The following is a 23,106-nucleotide window of genomic DNA, read 5'->3' as shown; positions in this document are numbered from 1 at the left end:
CACTTGGGGTCTGGAGGAGGGGCAGAGGCAGACGCAGGCACCATGGAGGGAGGAGCCGATGAGGCTGATTGTGGGGCTGACTCAGAGGCCAGCACACTCCTCATGACCTCGAAGGCACCCCTTCCTGATAGCGGAGAAGGCTCCGGCTCAGAAGAGACCGGAATCCTTCCCGGCATCGAGAGAGACGGCTCCGAAGCCGATGTAGGAGCCAAACTCACCTGCGCCGAAGCTCCAAAATGGGAGAACGGGGTCGGACAAGGGTCCGATGCCACTCGCCCCCTCGGAGCAGATGAGGGAGTCCCGGTGCCCAGATCCCTCCAAGGACGGCACCATGAAGGTGATCGTAGCCGATAACGGAACCGAAAGGGTAGGTATCGACGCCGATGGATCAACGATCCGAGCCCCAACAAGCTCCGGCTCCGAACTCAAGGGGTGAGTCGAAGGAGGAACTACTGCAGAGAAGGGCGGAGCCAAACCCTGATGAGGGGACAGGATAACATTTTAGCCAGGGCCTGCGATTTTAGAAGCTTGCTCACCACTCTCTCCACATCGTGGTCAGATAGTCTAGAAGATCGAGAAGTGTGGGATCGGTGACTTCACTCCGACTGTAACAGAGGCGACCCCGGAGCCGAGTGTATCGACTCTAGGGATGGAGATCTAGAGCGTTTTTGGCTCCCTGACGGTTCCGACACCAGAGTTGGGGCCGACTGGGAGACAGGTACTTCGGTTCCATACGGAACCGAAGTTGAAGCAGACGCCACACCTGACGACAACTCCGAACTGGGAGCCGACGGCTTCGTTGGCTTAGAGGGTTTCACTGGCTGGGCCTTAGCTGGTGACCCTTCAGGTTTGAGCAAACCTCTAAGGATTAGCTTATTCCTATGCTCCTGCAGGACTCTTGGACTAAAGGCGTGACACACCGAACAAGAGTCCTGCAGGTGTAGGGCGCCCAAACAGTAAACACAAAAAGTGTGACCATCTGTCAGTGACATCTTCTGACAGCATGAGTCACACTTCTTGAATCCAGATACTTTCGTATCTTTAGACATTCCTGTAAAAAGAAATATCAATCGCAGAAAAAAAGGCAACAGAAGGGAAGTAGGTAACCAGTAAAACACACAGCACTCAACACAAGTTACCACACCCTAACAGCACACACACACACACACACACACACACACACACACACACACACACACTATATCTAAAAAAAAAAACTACTGATATATAACAATTTCTAATAAAACTACTATATAAATATTGAATAACAAGGATTAGCCTCTAACTAAAAATGGCTACCTTGAAGAAAACAAAAGGTGGAGGGGGGGAGGGGAAAACTCTAACAAAAAATGAGTTTCCAAGGGAAAGGAGACTAAATTACAAATAGGTAACTAGACTACTAGAATTACTATAACTATTCTAAAGACTAATTGCAATACAAATTTTTATAAAAGCTAACAATAAAACAGAAAAATATGACCTGAGCCAGCAAAAGCAACCTCGCAGCAAAAGCGGCAAACGAGATCTGGGCATCTAGCGCCAGGCATCATGGGATACAGGGGGGCCTCGAGCCAGTAAACAGCTCTCGAGCTTTTGAAGATGGCTGAGTCGGCTCCGAACCCAACCAGCAAGAATGAAGGCGAGATAAACATCAAAGTGTTATTGGTACACGTGTTAAATTCACATCCCTTCCCCCATCAGTGTGACATTCGAGCTGGTCCTGCCCTACTTAATAGCTGTCATAATAATATATAACCCTTATGTACTTTAAATAAAATTTATAATGATGTGGTACCTCTTACTTAACCAGATTATTAAGTCTGTGATTTTATCCAAGACAATATACTACATAGCTGGAAATATATCAACCTTAGTTCATTTGGCAATCAAAAAATATATATAAATATATACATACACATTTTGCATGTAAAAATCAATTTCTATTTTCACAACCTATTGTTAACAAAGATCGCTTTCGTCCTTCTAGACTTCTTCAGGTCTGTGTACAAGAACCCTAAAAACAATCTATAAAAATATATATAATTGTATATTTAGTATTGTTATTACACATCATTTTGAATAAAGTGGAAAAAATAACCAGAAAAAATAAAAATAAAAACAAATGTATGTATGATGATGGAAACAAAATATACACTTAAATTTCAACTGATTTAAAATGGTATTTAAAATCAATTTGTAGAATAAAATAAAATACAATTAGTCATGTAAACAATGTGGCAATTTTCTAAGTTCCAGTGCACTTTTAATAGAACAGTAGTAGTTTAGTCCAGGCTTCCTACAAGAGTTCAGCTTTAATTGCCACATGAGTTCATGTTTCTCCAGAATATTCGGGATGTCTCCTTCAAGATCACCCATGTCTATGCGAGCCAGGATCTGGAACTTAAAACCTGTGTGTCTTTTATGAAGAGAAAGGTGTTTGGCTAGTGCATTATTTTTACATCCAGAACGGATTTCTGGCAGATGACAAGAAATCCTACGCTTGAGTTTATTTACAGTCTTGCCCACATAGAATGCATCACATTCATTGCACTGTGCCCTGTAAATTACTTTTGTAGTGTTACACTCACCCCCTGCACTGGTTTTAATGATCATCTTTAAATAAGGGCAATAAAAACTATCACCTTGCTGTATAAATATACAAAATGTACAATTAGTTTCACATCTTTTAGTGCTTTTCTCATATGGTCTAGGCTTAAATTCAACAAAATTTCTAATGTTCCTGGCCTTCCTATAAACAAATGATGGGGCTTCACCTAAGATGTTAATCAGAAAAGGGTTTCCTGTGACAATGTCCCAGTTTTCTTCAATAATATTTTTGATACTGTGATAATCCAAAGTTTATGTCAGGATGCAGCTATTTTTGCATTTGTTATTCTCTGTGGAATTACTTAACACTTTCTACTGGGGAGGTTGAGTGAAGGTGCTTCAGTCCTTTTCAGTTCTATAATGGGTTCCAGGATGTTTTTTTAACATCTGACTTTCATAGCCTCTCACTAGAAAATCATTCTCTAAGTTGTTCAGGTTTCTCAAAAATGGTTCCATCTCTGTGGTTGTTGTTGTGTCTTTCGGCTTTTCCCGGTTAGGGGTCGCCACAGCGGAACTCCGGTCCGCTAATGATTGGCAGTTGATTTTTATGTACCGAGTTGCCAGCCCTGACGCGCAACCTTCAACGAAGGAACGCCCATTCACGCATGTCTCCATGCAGAAGACGCTCTAGCTGAGAGTCGAACAGGACAGCGTCTTATTGTGAAGCGGTTCCATCTCTGTGGTTATTCTAGCTAATCTATAGCTTTGGGACTTCACTACATTATACTGTTTTTTTGTAGGATGCAGACTTTAATTGTGGAGTAATAAGTTAATTCTCATTTTGTATATTTATACAGCAAGGTGATAGTTTTTATTGCCCTTATTTAAAGAAGATCATTAAAACCAGTGCACAGGGTGACTGTAACACTACAAAAGTAATTTACAGGGCACAGTGCAATGAATGTGATGCATTCTATGTGGGCAAGACAGTAAATAAACTCAAGTGTAGGATTTCATGTCATCTGTCAGAAATCCGCTCTGGATGTAAAAATAATGCACTAGCCAAACACCTTTTTCTTCATAAAAGACACACAGGTTTTAAGTTCCAGATCCTGGATCGCATAGACATGGGTGATCTTGAAGGAGACATCCCGAATATTCTGGAGAAACATGAACTCATGTGGCAATTAAAGCTGAACTCTTTTAGGAAGCCTGGACTAAACTACTACTGTTCAATTAAAAGTGCACTGGAACTTAGAAAATTGCCACATTGTTTACATGACTAATTGTGTTTTATTTTATTCTACAAATTGATTTTAAATACCATTTTAAATCAGTTGAAATTTAAGTGTATATTTTGTTTCCATCATCATACATACATTTTTTCTTATTTTTATTTTTTTCTGGTTATTTTTTCCACTTTATTCAAAATGATGTGTAATAACAATACTAACTAATTATACAATTATATATATTTTTATAGATTGTTTTTAGGGTTCTTGTACACAGACCTGAAGAAGTCTAGAAGGACGAAAGCGATCTTTAACAATAGGTTATGAAAATAGAAATTGATTTTTACATGCAAAATGTATATGTATATATTTATATTTATATATTTTGATTGCCAAATGAACTAAGGTTGATATATTTCCAGCCATGTAGTATATTGTCTTGGATAAAATCAGACTTAATCATCTACTTAATAATCTGGTTAAATAAGAGGTACCACATCATTATAAATTTTATTTAAAGTACATAAGGGTTATATTATTATGACAACTACTAAGTAGGGCAGGACCAGCTCGAATGTCACACTGATGGGGGAAGGGATGTGAACTTAACATGTGTACCAATAACACTGTTTTACAGCACAATAAACCACTCCCTTGCCTAATAAAAAGTATATATATATTTAGAAAGCTTATGAGGAAACTATTACTCTATTTTTGTTTTACTTGGATCGCTTGTCTGTGTACCTAATAAAGGATTTTCGACTGGAAACAGACTGCCTGCCTTGCTTGGATTACTTTCAAATACTTAGTAATGCTGTACAATTATATATTTTCTATTATTATTTTTTGTTTTGTTTTGACTTAAGACGAGTTTAAGTTCTGTACTTCTACTACTATTGTCTGATCTGATTAATATATAGCGATTAACTAGAAAGATATGGACTGAAAATCTTCCACACAGAGAAGTTTCTTACACGGTTTTGTTTTTGGACCCACTACACTTTAGTGGGTTGTTTTGAGACTTCGGGGATACCACGGAGATTACTTGTTTTAAAATTATCATCCACTATCACCCCTAACAGTTTGCCATTAGAAGTCACTTCAATGGTTGTATTATCAGGAGAGAGGACTTTAAATTTTGTTTTTTAATCAGAAGGTTGTGCGTCAGGCCTGACAAGCCGGTACGTAAAAATCAACTGCCAATCATTAGTGGACCGGAGTTCCGCTGTGGTGACCCCTAACCGGGAAAAGCCGAAAGACAAACAACAACAACAACGAGAGAGGGATTTGGGGGGGAAGAAAGTAGTAGTTTGGTCTGTTTTGGGTTAAAGCATGAGTTGTGAGTTACGAAGCCATGTTTCAGTGTCTGTTAAAGCTTCCCAAGTAATTTTTTTAGAAGTGTACCATGTTGTCAGATGTGCAAATGAGAGTGGAATCATCTGTGTATTGTACTAGGGTTGCCTGTTGTGTGGAAGTATAAAGAGTGTTGGTGAAAATGTAAAAGAGGAGGGGACCAAGGATAGAGCCTTAGGGTACAACAGTGGTAACTGAGAAGTAAGAAGAGAAGGGTGGGCTGACAGACACCAAGTGAGGACATTTGAAGTAGAAGTTTGCTGTGTCAAACTGTGTTGAAGACTTTAGACAAGTCTAGAAATAAGAAGACACTCGTTTGCCATTATCTCTAGTCTTATCAACAGTATCTATATAGGTTAGAAGGGCGGTGCTAGTACTATAGGAAGGACGGAAGCCATGTTGTGAAGGGGATAGGAGTTTTTCCTGCAGAAGATAGTCTAGCAATTGTCTCTGAATACATTTTTCACGTATTTTGGTAAGGGGTGATAAGACTGTTATAAGTCTAAAGTTATTAATGTCTGTTGAATTCCTCCTTTGTGCAGAGGGATAATGTATGACTTTTTCCAGGCTTGACCTATTTATAAGGATTAAGACAGGCTAGGCAATGCTATTGGCTGCTATTTTTAAATACTTCCTTGGAAGGTCATCAGCTGAAGAAGAGCATGGTTTAAGTTTGTTTAACAATAGTTTTATATAGGATGTGGACACAAATTTGAAGGTGAAAGTGGATGTGGTGATATGTGGCTGTTGGGCAGAGTCGGGATTAGATGTTTAGGAATCCTTGGTTAGACATGCTATACTATCGATAAAATAAGAGTTGAACTGTATTGCAGTTTCGAGTGGTGAGTTATCGGGAGAGGGATTTGGGTTGAATTTTTGGCCAGGATGCAAGATTTTCAAGATACTGAGGTGTTTTATTATTTTTGCCATTCTTTCCATGCTTTTTCTCTACCCTGCATTAGCACTCTACTCTTTTTGGATAACCAAATTACATTACTTGTTTTCAGTTTCTTCCTTCTAGCAGGTGCAGGGCTATTTAGGACATTTACAAAAGTTATACTGAATTCAATTACAGCATTGTCTCAGGGGAGGATTTTTAGGAAGATCCGGTTAACCAATGATAGTGTAGTAATGAACATTTCTGGTTTAAATTTGGAAAGGTTAAGTGTTGTTTTATAAGTATGCTGTTTAACTGGATGTGTGAGATGCCTAGTCATACAGATTAGGAAATGATCACTGAGAGAGAGTCTGGCATCGTACCTGTGCTGGAGTACTTGCTAGGGTATGATACTGGGATCCAGTCTAATAGGGAACTTGATGTCTTGCTATAATGTGTGGGGCTATTAATTAGTTGTGTGCAACCATGTAAGTTCATGCTAGATGTAGGGGAGTTAGAGTTTTTGTCCAACAATTGACATTCACATCACCTAGTAATATTTTTTTCTTGTGGAAATGTCAGGGATATCCAATATAGAATATCTACCAGTACAGCTGTATTGTTACCAGGAGGGATAGAAAGGACAGTAATACATATTTTTTTATACTTGTTTATTTTAAGGAAAGCAATAAAAAGCTCTGCTGAACTGAATTTTGGCACTGGTTTGCTGTAGGGGGAAATGTGATAGGTACTGGGAAATATTAAAGCATTACCACCACCTTTCCTCTTTATACGGTCATTACGGAGGATATTATGACCAGGAAGTATAACTTCAGAGTCTTTTATGCTGGGTTTAAGCCAAGTTTCAGTTACAGTGAGAACATCAGGCTTATGGTGGGTAATCCAGTCGTGTAATTCAGCGGTTTTACCTCTTATACGTCTAGCATTTACTGCAGCAAAAATTAGATTAACATGGTTGTTGGAAATTAGCTGTTGTTGGGTTGCAGAAGTGTGTGGGAGAGAATTATCTTTGTGTTCACTGTGATAGGTGATGCTAGGATTAGGGTGTATATCTCCTCCTAGATGGATTTTATTATATTGGGGATTTATGCATATATTTTTTTTTTGAGAGGATTCTTCCACTTAATTTTGTTTTGGTTTGAGTTTAAGTAAAATTAATCAATCTATATTTGGAATAAAAGTGAGGGGCAATATTAAATAGGTTTGATGCAATGTGTGGAGAGTGCAAAGAGGAAATATGGATAGGTGGTTGGGACAGAGTTGGAGAAATGTTGTGATATATTATTGAGTCATGGTAGGACAAAAAATGGCACAGTGGAAGAAGAATAGAGGATAAGCTGGAGTAGCATAATTAAATACAGGAAACTGTATTTTACGGATGTCAGGTGGCGGGGAAGTAGCAATGAAGAAGGAAACGGGAAGTTGCAGGACAGCAGGAAATTCAGTGATGGTGGATTCTGAAAGCTGGAAGAGGAGAGGTAAGGACAGAGCTATTTTCTATAAAAGAAAAGAGGTAGGTTGTCCTGGTACCTTCTCTGGAATGTAAGGAACAGAAGTGTATTAAAGATTAGAGTGTAATAATGTAGTCAAAATAAGACAAAATGAAGGTTTATACACTACAAAGGCCCACAAAACAGTCTGTTTATGGAATATGACTCCCCTGACTTGGCATATTTGAATGCTGCTGTTGGACAAGACTGCATTAGGAATTTTAAACTACTGCCTATACACGTTTTGTACTCATCCACTATGGCAGAAAATCTCAGGAGCATATTGGAGTTAATGAAGCAAAACATCCTGCATGGAGTTCTAAGAACCAGGTTCCTCTGTTTTCTTAACAAATTAATAAGAAAGTACAGTAGTGTAAGTAAACTCACTATTACAGTAGATGTTGAAATACAGACATTCAAGTGGTTACGGGTGTTCCTTATCCTTCTTGGCTTCTATTTTTATGTGTTTGGTTTTGGTAACGGAGAAGGAAGCTGACCGTGATTTTACTTTTTTTTTAGATGTTGAAACAGATCACTGACGTAGTAGGTTTAGCTGTATGGGATGTATCCTGTCAAGGGTTAGACAAGATGGCCAGCTTTCAAACCTCCAGGACACTTTCCACATGCCCTAGCCACTGTGCAGCTTAAGGAAAACAATATAAAGTCGGTGGCAAGGATGCCAAAACTTCGGAGTTTTCTTGCCTCAAAAGAGGGAGGCTAGAGCCCTGCCAGATAGGAATACTAATAATAAATTCCCTCACCCTGGCATAAAACAGAAAAAAAGAAGGGGTGAAGGAAGGGTGCTTCTACTACAACAATCATAAATTCGAACACCTACTGTTATGGTAAGCTTGCCTACAAATCTATACTATTTTCATCATCAGATCAATGTCACAGAAGCCTAAGCTATATGGTACAACTAACAATGCTTAGAAAAAAAGGGAGGAGGAAGAAGGATCACAGCCTGGGACCCCCTTGAGAAAGGTTCTAGCAAATCCAACTCCGGACGTAAAGGAATCCAATTCATAGTGCATGGTAAAGGCATGCATAGATGACAAAGCTGTTTTAGTATAATTCTAGAGTCCACCTAATACCAAAAAGCCACAGAAGTACCCACAGCCCTAGGAGGATGGTGCCTTTCTTTGCCTGGAAGTGCCATGCTATAGTGAGAATAACAAAAATGGAATGATACAACCATTTAGAAATTGCCTGTTTTGACACTGTGCCATTTATTTACTGTCATAGGAAATAAAGTACAGGTGTAAGTTACACTTATCCATAACAGTGGATGTTCAAATTATTCACTGCTGCAGTAGCCTTTAGGCTATATATGTTATATCCTTTCTAAGATACAACAACAGGCTAGCTTAGCTTCACAGAGCTTTTAAGGTACACATTTTTATGACAACCCCCAAATCCATAAGTCATAGCTTATAACCACAAGATTTGACAAAAAAGAAAAAAAAACTGTTTTTCTCAAAAATCAAATATTTAGAAGGCATTTACCACAGAAAACCCTAACCACAAAAACGTAAGATCTGAGAAAAAATTCATAAGTGATAGCCACTAAAAACACCAGTACAAGCATCTAGTTGATAAATCTGATGTAACAGAATGTTTATACACAAAAAATGATGTCTTGAAAGGTTTTCCCTAATGGGGTATTTACCTCCCCAGCTTTGGTGGAGCGCTAGCAGTCACTGATCACCCAAAGACAGCAGGGAACAGTACATCTCTACAGCAAGAAAGTTTTGAAATTCTGGCATCCTAGCCACTGACATTATACTGCTGTCCTCGAGCTATACCATGGTTAAGGCACATGAAAGGTGCCCTAAAACATTGGAAGCTGGCCTCAGGCCCAGATCCAGCACTAGGTGACCTAGGAATCTGCCTAGGGCCCGGTGGAATTATCCGTATTACATTAATTAGGGAAAAAAAAGTAAGTTTCCCAATACTGCACTTCCCAATCGGCATCCAAAGCAAAGCAAAACAGATGATTTCCAGCTCTGCGTGCCATCTCCAGTCTCACTAGCTCAGTCTCTGAGACTAGAGATGGCAGAGCAAATGAAAAACATCCCAGTAACTGGCATAAGATTTAAATTGTGCATAGAGTGCATTTGAAATAACAAGAGGAGCACACTGAATTTCTTTCTTTTTTTGTCCAACATACAAACATATTTCTTTTTTATGATGCAAGCACTAAGGGAAATAAGGAACAGCGGGGGAACTTTCAGCATGCAAGCATCAGTGCTCAGGAATGAGATGACCAGACGGTACCTTTAGCATTGTTGCTGCAGAACTAGATAGGCAGGTGTGTGTGTGTGTGTGTGTGTGTGTGTGTGTGTGTGTGTGTGTGTGTAATGCCCCAGTTAGAGGGGCTGGCTAGTTAAGTGATTTTCTCAGAATCAAACCCTGAATCTTAAATGCAGAAGGCAAAAGCCTTAATCTGCAACACCAACTGCCAGACCTACATTTTTTATGATTTTTTTTTTTTTTTTTTTTTTACCTTTGGTAAATCACTCAGGATTACTGTCCATCAATGTCACTCATTAGTGTGTCAATTGTTGTGGTTCACAAAATAAATGTTGATACAAAACCAAGTCTGTTAACTTTAAGTGATTTAGAGCAGTTTGCTCTAATCTATATCCAGTTTTGCAGACCGTCTCTGATCTTGCCTCACATTTATGCCCTGTCCTAGAGCAAGTCACTTAATCGGAAAGTACTTTGAGACAACCGGAAATTTGGATTAGGCTCCTCAATAGTCCTCTGCACTGCAAGCTGAGAAACTACCTATGAAGCATTGTTATGGTGTAAAGGAAGGAAGCTGATTGTGGTAATCAGGAGTATCATCATCATATGAACTGTGTTCCTTGGATGCGACCCTTTCTTTAATGTTGACAGTGTGTTTTATTATTTATCTATGAATAAATTGGACAGCATACAGTCTGTATAAAACTTTAAATGAAATCTAAATCTCTGTCATAACTGTAAAAGTAAAGAAAACAGTATGTACGCTGACAAGTTTGAACAGTCTATTTGTGAATAGGTTGAGAGTGACAGCCAAGTAATTGGATATTACTATGGCCTGTGGAGGCTTTATTCATTAATCTGCATAGGGCCTCATTTGTCCACCATCTAGCTCTGTTGACTCTAGAGGCATATGCTATAACAATACAGCATTATTCCTCACTCAAATATATATTGAGTGATATCAGATGGGACAGCTGTTCTTGATGACATAGAAGCGATAGGCAAGTCAAAAATGAGATTTAAGCCACACCCACCAAAAAAATATGCTATATGCAATAATATTTCTGATTTTTGTGTAACTTGTCAGTTGTTGAAAGAAAGCTGTTTCAGTGTTTATACTAACTGTTTTAATTGTTTTATTGCACTACATAATGAATTCATTCACTAATAGGCCTGGATTGTCTAATATACTCTGAACATGTTTCATTTCAATTGTCTAAACCTGTTGCATTTCAGTACCTTCATTACCACCTCCAGCAACTGCAGAGGTTGACATTGGTCAGGACATATAGTCTGCATTACTTAAAGTGATGACAGGAACCATCTGCTGTTATTTGCAGTGGTGATGGACAGGTTGACAGATGAGATCAGACAGGAGGCCCCGTGGACTATGATGTTTGCAGATGACATTGTGATCTGTAGTGAGAGTAGGAATCAGGTTGAGGAGACTCTGGAGAGGTGGAGATATGCTCTAGAGAGCAGAGGAATGAGGGTCAGCAGGGCTAAGACAGAATATATGTGTGTAAATGAGAGGGAGGGTAGAGGAATGGTGAGGATGCAGGGAGTAGAGTTGGTAAAGGTGGACGAGTTTAAGTACTTGGGATCAACAGTTCAGAGTAATGGTGAATGTGGAAGAGAGGTGAAGAAGAGAGTACAGGCAGGGTGGAATGGGTGGAGAAGAGTGTCAGGAGTGATTTGTGACAGACGGGTATCCGTAAGAGTGAAAGGGAAGGTCTACAAGAGTGTAGTGAGACCAGCTATGTTATATGGGTTGGAGACAGTGGCATTGACAAAAAGGCAGGAGTCAGAGCTGGATGTGGCAGAGTTAAAGATGTTAAGATTTGCAATCGGTGTGACTAGGATGGATAGGATTAGGAATCGGTATATTAGAGGGTCAGCTCATGTTGGACAGTTTGGAGACAAAGCAAGAGAGACGAGATTGCGTTGGTTTGGACATGTGCTGAGGAGGGATGATGGGTATATTGGGAAAAAGATGCTAAGGATGGAGCTGCCAGGTAAGAGGAATAGAGGAAGACCTAAGATAAGGTTTATGGACGTGGTGAGAGAGGACATGCAGGCGGTTGGTGTGACAGAGAAAGATGCAGAGGATAGGAAGAAATGGAAAGAGATGATCCGCTGTGGCGACCCCTAACGGGAAAAGCCGAAAGAGAATGATGATGTAGTTACAACTACATATTACTGTGATATAGTCCTTTTTACAAGATCGGATTAAGGTTTTCTGTATTTAGTTAAAAACTGTTACTTTGTCAATTAATGCACAGGACTAAAGCTCTGACTTATTAATTAGGTGCTTCCTGTGGTAAATGTGCAGGGTTTGAATCTTTCCTCTTTCATTTACCTACTGTGTGACACCGACCAAGTCACTTCACCAGACAGTGCTTTGAAGCAATTGGGAATTTGGGCCAGGCTCCTTAATGGCCACCATGATTGCATGTCTACTAACTAGGAGCATTGCATTGCTGATCTAGTTCAGGAAATGTTATGATGATCCTCTCCAAAGCCAAGAAGGAACAGACAAATCAGTGCCAAAAGACACTCATCAGTCTAAACAGACAAATTAGAGAGCTTGTCAAATCTGCCAAAGCAAAACTATGAGCCAAAGATAGCCTCCCAGGTGAAAGATAACCATAAGGCTTTTTTTAATTAAGTTAGCAACCTCAGGGGAAACGCTCAGCAATGTGTTGAGTTAATCATAACGACAACACTTACACCCAGCCTGAAACTATAGCAAACCTGCTGGCTGACAAGCTCAGTTCAAAGTCCCCCCATCACCTCCTGCCACACCCCAAAAAATACCTGCAACCATCCTCCTACCAGTCATTATGAGGGGAGCACATTCTTACTGTGTGTGCTAAAGCCAAAAACACAACCTCCATGGGTCCCGACAACATTCCAGGAGGTTTCTTAAATAGCTTTAAAACAAAATCTATCAGGGCCATTAGAAACCCTCATTAACCAAGGCCTCCAAATGGGCTGGAGGACTGCAACAGTTATCAATCTGCAAAAGGGGGGGTCCATCAAGTGGCCCAGGGAACTAGAGACCCAGAAGTTTGACTAGTCTTATCTGCAAGGCCATTGTGGACCTGATCAATAATGACATAGGAATTCTCCAAAAACTGGACTAGACCCAATCTGGTTTGTCAAAGGGAAGTGTTGCTTGCTCAATCTGGTGGATGTCTTCAAGAAAGTCACCAGGGCCATGAATGAGGGTAAAACAGTACACACCACTTATCTAGACCAGGCCAAAGCTTTTGACACAATCCCCCACTCGGGGATCATAGATAAACTTGCTGGGTTAGGCATAAACCCCTACATCATCAGATGGATAACCAAATGGCTGACTGACAGGACACATGCTGTCCAGATAGGTGAATCCACTTCCAATAAGAAACCTGTTACTAGCAGTGTGCCACAGGGCTCAGTGTTGGGATACCTCTTGTTTGGTATACACTTCTCTGAAGTGAAGGCTAATGTTGGGACCCTCTGGCTCACCAAGTTTGCTGATGACTGTAAGCTGGGAGCAATAACTGAATCCCCGAACAATTCTGACATCCTACAAACAGGCCTAAAAATGACAAATGACTGGTGCCAAAACCATGGTTTGAGACTAAATGTTAAAAAATGCATAATCATACGCTTCAGTAAATCAGATATCCCTGCAAATTATAATATTGATAGCACACCCCTAAAAGTAGACACAGTGGTGAAGGACCTAGGAACACAAACAGATAACAACCTAAACTTTGACCACTGGGTAGCTACAATATTGAGGAAATCCTTCTACTTGACTCAATTTATAAGTAAAAGCATGGAATCAAGATCAAATCATGTCATAGTGCCATTGTAATCAGCCCTCAACAGGCCCATAATTCAGTACAATGCTCCCTTCTGCATGTACTAGACCAGGTACTTACACCAACTGGAGTGACTCCAGAGGTTTCTCACTAAAAAAAATGCAAAGTATAAGACACATGTTTTATTTATTATTTATTTATTTGTCTTTTGTTAACCGGGTTGGTCCACTGGGCTGGTGGCCCATTTTCAGTGGAGACCCGAGGAGACAAGCTCGGATATAAAAGAAAAAAGTTACAAAAATGTATAGCAATACTACAATCATTAAAATCAAAGAAATGCAATACAAATATCATCAAATGTATACAATACATACATATGTGATACAGAAGAAGTAATGTGCATAGCATCATGAGGTCATTAAATATGGACAATCAACAATTTAAGTAGGTGGGGAAAAAAAAGTAAGATATGTGGTCTCTAGGTATTTGGTGAGTTATACTAAGGTGGGGTGGTGACAGGTACAAGATGGAGAGTTGGCCAGGTAACTCTTCAGTTCTTTTTTAAAATTGTTGGGAGAGTGGATACAGCGTAGATGATTAGGGAGCTTGTTCCAAGTTTGAGACATAGAGCATTTGTAAAGTAATTTGCCTATGGTTTTATTGGGTCTGTAGGTGTGTCTTAAGCAGACTGAATAAAAGACCTTATCTATTTACTCTGTCTCATACTGTTTATTAAGATGGGGCTTATGCCTGAACTACAAGGCATTCTCTGATCCAGCCCAGATGAAAATGTTACATATTCGCAAAAACAATTATACAAGGGTTATGCATTCCATGGACTTGAGCCTTATGTGTCTCTCTAACAGAACTTCCTGGAGAGACAGATTTGTATCCCAAAGGTTACCTCATCTATGGAATAAACTTCCCATCTTCATAAAACAAAGCATGTCCCTCACTCTCTGCAAAAAAAGAATTTGGATAAATGGATGGGGAGCCATAAATTCACTCCTGGGTTACTGCCCGTGTCCCTTATGGACAGAAGCAGTCTGTAAAATGACTCCGTGCTCCAACAGCCAAAGACCCACTACCCTAATACTACCCCATCCCAGATCTGGGGAATTAAGATATAGTATTGTCATATCCTGTGTATTATTGGCTAAGCTTGTAAATGCACTTCTGCCATTAGCCTAGTGCTCACCTATGAACCTATGGCAAAATCACCGGTACATCATTTTTTAGTGCAACATAGGCAATGTATTCTTCAAGTGCAGCAAGCACTGCACTTGTAGAATAGGCACTGACATTCAAAGTTGTTTGCAAAACACTACCTCTGCATTAGTAACAGTTCTTTTTAAAGTATAATTATTTACATGACTTTTACTTCTGCAGAAATTGTGCATATTGACTTAGCACATCTTATCAGGTAGTTAATATTTCCTATGCTCTTATAAATACTCTTATGTTTAGACTGTGCCACACATGGCTGGATCTTATGGTATGATGCTAGTAAAGTCCATGTAATTTATTTCTTCATAACAATACGGCATGTATACAGTCAACAAAGTGGCTGTAACTGCTGTTGGGTATGGCAGTCTCTCTCTGGATGAAAATGCATTACACTCTTTTCATCTGATAATTTTAAACAGTCTTCAATCTGGCTTTGCAAGACTAATGTGCATGTGTATGTGTGCCAATTAAGTTGAATACTTTGGTTACCAAGCGTTTGTGTGAAACAAAATCTGAAATGTGACATTGGTCATTATTAATGCTATGATTATTATTATTATTATTTTTTTTGACAGAGACATCTGATAAAGATGTGGTCAACAATGTATCTGAAATTGCTACAGACATCTGATAAGGATGTGGTTAACAATGTATCTGAAATTACTGGATGTCTATGGATATAAATGACTGACCCTGCCCAGATGATAAAGTTAAAGGTACTTTACTGTGGCCAATTTTATCATAATCAAACGTGTTGTGTAAACAGTCAATATAGTGGCTGCAATTATTGAGTACAGATATTCGTGGACTATAATGACAGCAGTTTATCTTTTATGATGAAATGTTCTGACATAGGTACTTTTTGCCAACATCTGTTCGTACATTTTGTTTCATTGCTTATTGGAAAAAATATTCAAAATTACAAATTTTAAAATGCACTCCAACAAATGTAGCTGTATTAAGCATGACATAATATTTAAAACAATCAGGAAGATGAATCAAAGAGCAAATATATGTATGCATGGTCCTAACAATGTGTGCTAGGGGCCCATGCCCAAGGTACACAATCCATCACTGGCCAGATGCATTTCCAATGGGGGTGGCATAATGGTCAAGGTCGTCACCTCAGATACACAAGGTAAAGGATTTGATTTTGACCTTGAGTTATTGGGCTAGGCTTGTAATAGTCATTAAACTGACCGCCTAGTAGTATTTAAGTAATTTCAGTGTATTTTCAATGGATGTGAGTTTCAAGGGAAGATAAGTTTACTGTTGCTCATGCCAAGTCTGTGAGTGTTTACATAATAACATTTTTAAATTAAATCTAAATGTCTGTAATTACTGTAGAAATAAAGAAAAAATAGTATGCACACTGACAGGGTTTAACTGTGTTTATGGTAACTGGGGACAGGCAACCAACTAATGGGTTACTGAAATGGCTAGGGGGACTTGGGTATGGTCCATTACCCTGCCTAGAGCAGCACTTAACCATGATCCAGCTCTCACTGGCCTGCTGGTCCTTTGCAGGATACATCCCATATAGCGTAGGCTACTGCAACAGCAATCTAGTGATGACCACTGTACTCATACACGGGTATGCTGTAGGAGTGACAATGGCTCTAACCCATGCACCACACAATCCAATCTTAATATAACTTAAGATAAATGTAATTCTGAAAAAAAGGAAAAAATATAAAGGCAAAAGTCTCATAACATGAATGCAACTCTTCCTAGAAACAGCCAGGTTTTACTGAGAAACAATGCATCCAAGTGGCTGCCAATGAGGAAGTAGCATTCTTTAAAATGTGTGTATAAATATAACTAGATCATTTCTCCAATAGGGAGTAAAATTATTTAAAATATGTATAACAAACAAGATTATACACCAAATTCTGCACTATAACTCCTCTGCATCAACTTCTATATCTATCCATCCATCCATCAGCAACCACTTATTTCCATTTTTGTAGATGGAGTCCGTGGGGTGGGAGGCTGACCTAATGGTTAAGGTGTTTGCCTTACAGACACAAGGTGCAGGGTTTGATTCTCACAAGAGATACTTGACTAGGCTCAAAACAGCCCACACAAGCAGATAGCCTAGTATTAATCTATGAATCACATCAACAGTGACAATCATCTAGAACCAATGTTCACATGGCCGGGTGGCTAGCTTTGCTTGCAAATGTACGCCTTACAGATATACCACAAAATACTGATGGATGAATGTGGAATTCCACTTCTACAGGATGAGCTGATCAATCAGCAGTTCACTGAAATCAAGACTTTTACATTTCTTCAAGGCATTTTAAAAGTGACGGCTTCCCTGCATTCCCCAGTTTAAATATATCAATTTTGAGGCTTGACAATCTCACAGAACTGGGCAAACCTTTGACATCCTGCAAAATGATCTCATAGTAGTGTAAGAGTACTGAGCTCTACAAACTACAAAATCAATGTGTTCTTCCAGTGAACTGGGATGTGGCAGTTAATCCACTGACAATATGTCATGCATTGCTAACTTGTAAGAACCTGCTGTTTTTATATGGCTGTACACACTGCACATCCCTGGTATCAGTTACTATTCGCCATGTAAAATGTACCATAAGCATGACAGCATAACTTACACTCATTTCTTCTGTCTTTCCACAATCAAGGACATATACACTAAAAATAAAGCCCTGTTTGTTGTGGACCATTCAGGTTACTAGTTATTCAAGTTACACATATATGTATTTCAAAATAATTCTAAAAACATCACTTGCATAACTATTTACCAAATTAAAATGACAGTGCCATTAAGAAAAGCCATGGTGCTGTAGAAACTCAGCCCACACTACTTAATAGGTACAACAGATTTGAGTTGTTATAAAAGCAAATGATATGCATATCATATACATAGACAAAATACATATCAAACAGACGAACCCTTACTTTGGTGGCCATCCTTTCCACTTGACCAAGTATTCCACTTTACCCTTAAAGGAAAAAAGAAAATATTAAGCATAAATATATTCCCTTTCACTGCTATACAATAAGAAAAAATGACTGTATTCATATAACTAATCACAGAGATTAGTTAACTCACTCTAAATCCCAGTCAACATCTTTGTATTTCTCACCTACAATACTTAATCAGCAGAAACTAGACTTCCTTACAAACACCAAGATGGCTAACATTAAACTGGAACATTAGCAAGACCCACACAGTACAACTCTTAAAGATGCTCACCATAACAGTAGATTTTCAAGACCAAAAAGGAAAGGCTCTTGCAAAAAGGTAAATACTTTGCTGAAGTTTTCTTGCTTATATTATATATATATATATATATATATATATATATATATATATATATATATATATATATATATATAGATATTTTGGCTTCAAGACATTTCTTCCAGGCAGGGAGTTCCTCTCTCAGTGTATGCCTTGAGTCAAGATGTGTAGTCCTTCCAGCAAGAACTTACAGTGGTATTGTCTAAAATGGTAAAGGGCAGATGAAGGCAACAGAAAAACTTCTACAACATTAGTACATCTGTTACAGTGAGTAGCTAAGAAGGCCTCCTGCAGTAGTTTAATACTTCCAACTAGAATCTCAACTGAAAAAGGATACTAGGGCAATAAAGTCAAGGGCTGATATGTATGAAAAGAGGTAAATCTAGATACAGCATCCAATTTGTAGTGTTTTGTGAATGTATGCTATGAAAACCATTGTGTCTGTTTAATAAATATCCTAAAAAGATGCGTTTCCAATGAATGAGTTGAAAGCACCTGTTCTGGAACAACGATCATTATTCTAGCCCCCCCCCCCCAATCAGAATCCTTTGTTATTATTACAGCAGAATGGAACATTGCTTGACACCTACTTGAATACATTTCCTTTGAAATAGGCCCTGAACCAAATGTATTTATTTAATTACAATTTGTTGACTGGGTTAGTTGTCTATGGCCTTTTTTTTCCTGAGGAGATCTGAGGTGGTATTTACACTGACTAGGTGAAGTTTGGCCAGGACACTGGGGAATTTCCTCTACTCTTTGGACGAGAGGAAGTCAAGCATTCTCTGGAGATGCTAGGTGGCAATAGAGGGCTGACACTGCCCTTTCACAGATTCCAAGATGGAGGAGAATAGAGCAGAGCTGGAGTGAGGAACAGGTGAGAACTTACTGAAGGTAGGAGAAGGAGATGAATTTACTCTTACAGAGATGGAAAATGGAGGGCTGGAGACACAGGTGCAGGTAGACTTGGTGAATCAGGTAAAGCCAAAGGAAGGAAAGGAAGTAAAATGGAGTGACAGGGAAGAAGAAACTAACAGGCTGGAAACACAAGCAACAGCTGGTGAATGGAAAACAATGGTGCTATTCTCAGCTGGTAGAGTAGCCAGTTTTCATGACTTACCTCTGCAACAGGGTTTTTTGTTTAAAGAAAAAAGTTATCAGATACAGCAAGGCAAGGAAGAATGGAAGAAGAAATTGAGAGGGGACAAACATCTGCAGTTTCTCAAAAGCCACAGATAAGATGATCAGTGGTAAGAATAAAAGTAAAAGTGAAGGCAGTTTGAACAGGTATGACATTATGGATGGTATTATTTTGCCACAAGGGTTTAACATTAAAGACATAACAGCATTAATTAATTTGGGGAGTGAACATTTTTATGAAGTGACATTTGAAGAACATGATAAAATAAGGGTAAATGAAAAAAGCCGTATGAAAAGAATACAAAAAAGTAAAATTAATGTTACACAGGCTAAGACTGTTTTTTCCAAACAAAGAAAGAAAGATAAGGTTCCCGTTATTTAGGAAAAGAAGTAAAAATGACAGAAGGAGGCTATTTTTCATGGCAAATGAGGCACAAAATACAAACAAGAAGATATTATGGAGGTGGTAGAAATTTTTGTAGAGAAAATGTATGAAAGAGACAAAATTAATGTGCAAGAAGAATGGAAAGTGAAAACATCTGTAAAAGTAAGGATTTTTTTCAGAAAATGATATAACAACTGAAGAAATACAGAAGGTAATAAAATACGTTAAGCATGTATCAATGCCAGGATTAGACAGTATAAGTTATTAGTATTACAAGGAAATGAATAAACATGAAAGAGAATTTAAAAATAAGTATTAAATAAATGGATGAAGGAAGGTGTAATGGAAGAAGACATAGTGCAGTGATAGAAGTTATATGGAAAAAGGGTGAAAGAAAAGATATGAAAATTGAAGGCCTATAACTCTAGGGAATACTGGCTATAAAATACTTAAGAAAATACTACAAAGAAAGGATAAAGAATGTACTGGATGAGGTAGTAGGAGAAGGGATCTACTGTATAAAAGGAAGAGAGGTGAAAGAAATGTTAATTATAGTAAAAGAAGTAGTAGAGATGATACTGAAAAAATAAAGAATTAAGACTTATAGCATATGACTTAGCTAAAGCCTTTGATAAAGTGAGTCATGAAACAATGTAGCAGATTTTAGAACCATATGGCATAATAGAAAAATATTAATGTAATAAGGAAAAGTTATGAAAATTCATGAATGCAAGTTATGATAAATGGATGGCTGAATAGGAAAAAAAATAAGAGAGGAGTAAAACAAGGAAGCACAATGACTATGTGCTTAATTGCATTAGTATTGAATGCAGCAGTGCAGACAAGAATGTATAAAATGAGGGAGGCAAGATGTGAGATGAAAGGAAAATGAAAGTTGTGTACTTACTAAAACAATAGATCCATGTTGTCTCTTATCTGGTTAAACCTGGGGGTTATCGGATCCAACTCAGATCCAAGACTGGTCACATTTCAAAGAAATCAGCCCACTGAGCTCCTCCTCCTTTACCCATACCCCCTTGCTCCTCAGAGCTACCTCAGATCAAGTCTACCTCATATTACCGTAAACTGACAATGCTCAAACATCATGGGTAAAGATATGAAGGACCCCAACACAGAAGGGAAAAGGGAAGATCTCCCCTACTCCGTCATCCCCACAGTCAAGAGACTCACCAAAAAGGCAGGCATCAGATGGAATGAAGATTGAACCAGATGGAATGAGACATATTATGATAAGTACAAAACTTTCATATCCAATGTTGTCTTTTCCATCTGTATTCAACCAGTGGGATGGATTCCCCAGTCAGGTAAAACTCCAGGAAGGTCTCACAGAAGGATATTGCGCAATACGATGGAACCAAAGGAACCCCTGGACCTAGACTGAACATCCAGTTTATAGTGGGATAAAAAGGTGTGAGGACCCACACCTGCAATGAAAGAACAAATCTCATTCAACGCAGCTTTGGAGAAAAATGCCATAGAAGTAACCACAGTTCTAGAAGAATGAGCTTTTGTTTTACCCTACAAGGGCTTTCTTTTCAAATGATACCAAAAAGAGATACAATCAGACAACCATCTGGAGAGAGTAAATGTAGACAGTGACATGCTTAAAACGGCTTTTGAAAATGAAACCAACTGATAACACTTCCTGAAAGATTTTGTTCTATCCAAATAATACCTCAGTTGTCTGTGAACATCGAGATATTACAGCAAATATTCCCTTTTGATGGAAAACCAAGAAAAAACAAAGGTAAATAAAAGGAATGGTTCAAATTGATCTCTGCATCCACCTTAGGAAGAAAAGAGGGGCCCATGTGCAGGGAAACCCTGTCTTTATGAAAAAACAAGTTCAAAGTACTAACGAGAGGGCTTGCAACTCTGATACACATTTGGCAGAAGTAATCATTACCAAGAATAATATTTTCCAAGAAAACAACTTTAAGTCATCCATAGCAGAAAGCTCAAAGGGAGGAGCAGGTGAAACCTGAATCTTGAAAAGATCTCAGATCCACACTGGTCTGATGGAACCTTCTGGATGACTCTTTTTCTAACAACTCATGGAATTGAATGGCTATAGCCTTTCTTTGATGGGGTGGCACATCTAAGAGATGTTTTGAATTTAAATTTAAAGTATTTAAAAATGGAATTGTACAGCCTCTGGATACAAGTCTCAACACCCAAACGTCCAAGGTGATGGGCTCCACAGCTTTCGGGTGTACAGCAAAGTGACCGCCGACTGCCTCCAAAGATGGACAGCCAGGAAATCCTTCAGGTTTGCTGAAAGGGCTTTCTGGAGAAAGCTCCACAAAACCACTGATTGTACAAACCACCCCTGCCGCATGGACAGTGTCCATTATGGTTAGCCCCTCCTGCTGCAGAGGGAACTCTCACAAGGAGCTTCCTGGAACAATTATTGCACTTTCCTAGAAAATAGATGTTTGCCCCTTCTGCGTCCTTGAAAAAGTCCATTGAGGGCCAGCAAAAAGCAGTCCCATTGCAGACAATGTCTTCTCCTCTTGCTCACTTCTGGTAAATGTGTTTTAACCTTGGACCCAATAAAAGAGAAGCCATCAAAAGGGGCATTAATAATGGATGCACTGAATAGGTCTGCAAATTTACACCACCCAAGCATGGCAAAACAAGACAATGCCAGTGTCAGAGGCTCAGGATATGTCATCAGCTGCATTAGACAGCAGACACATTCACACACTGCCAATGGACTGTAAAGTGGACATCTGAGTCCCCAAGGTCTTCTGAGACTCTGAAGTCTGTTGAGTCTTAATAAACCTTGAGACTTCTAAGACAATGTCACTCTGAAGTCTGGTCAAGTGGGCTAAATAGTTCAAAGCTCTCGGTGCAAAAGTGGCTGAGGCGCAAGAACACTTCCCCAGTCAGTCCAACACCTGAGATTCCCTATTTAGGGGATGAACTGAGGAAGCCTCTTCACAACTGTGCATCTAACCATGAAAGCAGCCATAGCCAGACCCTTACTCCACTGTTGCTGGTCCGGGGAGGGGGTGAGAATTATATCTGGCTTCTTGGAGAGTGGTTCCACCGTATCAGGATCCTTCAGTGCCCTCTGGGACACCAGGTCAATAAGAACATCCAGAGAGGGAAGTACCCAGGATGTGTATGGCGCACCCCAAAAGACTCCAGAAAAAAATGACTCCTCAGGAGTCAGGACTTTGGAGGTCCATCCCCAGTGTTGGTAAAGTAGCTCCAAAAGGTCACCAAAAGAGACATCCTCATGGGAAGATTCTGGGGACACCTCTCATTACTTGATGTCCTCAGTGAGGGACTGTTCTGGGGAGGCCAGATGCTTCCTCTTGCACCGCTTCTTTCCTGAAAACTCTGACCCTTGGGGGATCTGCAGAGAAGCAGAAGAAGCCACTGAGGGAGGCCTGGAGACTTGCTTACTGGACAGGAGCTCAGACGAACAGATCAAGGAAGCTCATAACTTGGGCAGAGATGGGG

The 23,106-nt window shown here is 39.3% G+C and overlaps 1 protein-coding gene across 1 annotated transcript in view; it reads right to left on the bottom strand.

The window, feature by feature from the left end:
* CBX7 (chromobox 7) overlaps positions 1-23,106 on the bottom strand; it is a 683,982-nt gene that overhangs the window by 550,859 nt on the left and 110,017 nt on the right. Inside the window, exon 2 of the mRNA XM_044066291.1 lies at positions 17,744-17,787. Within this exon, the coding sequence (XP_043922226.1) occupies positions 17,744-17,787 (44 nt within the window). The remainder of the gene's footprint in view (positions 1-17,743; positions 17,788-23,106) is intronic.

The sequence above is a fragment of the Protopterus annectens genome, chromosome 1.part0, assembly GCF_019279795.1.
Source record: "Protopterus annectens isolate FY-2018-M chromosome 1.part0, PAN1.0, whole genome shotgun sequence".
In the NCBI taxonomy this organism is placed as follows: Eukaryota; Metazoa; Chordata; order Ceratodontiformes; family Protopteridae; genus Protopterus; species Protopterus annectens.
This window is presented reverse-complemented; position numbering and strand designations above follow the sequence as displayed.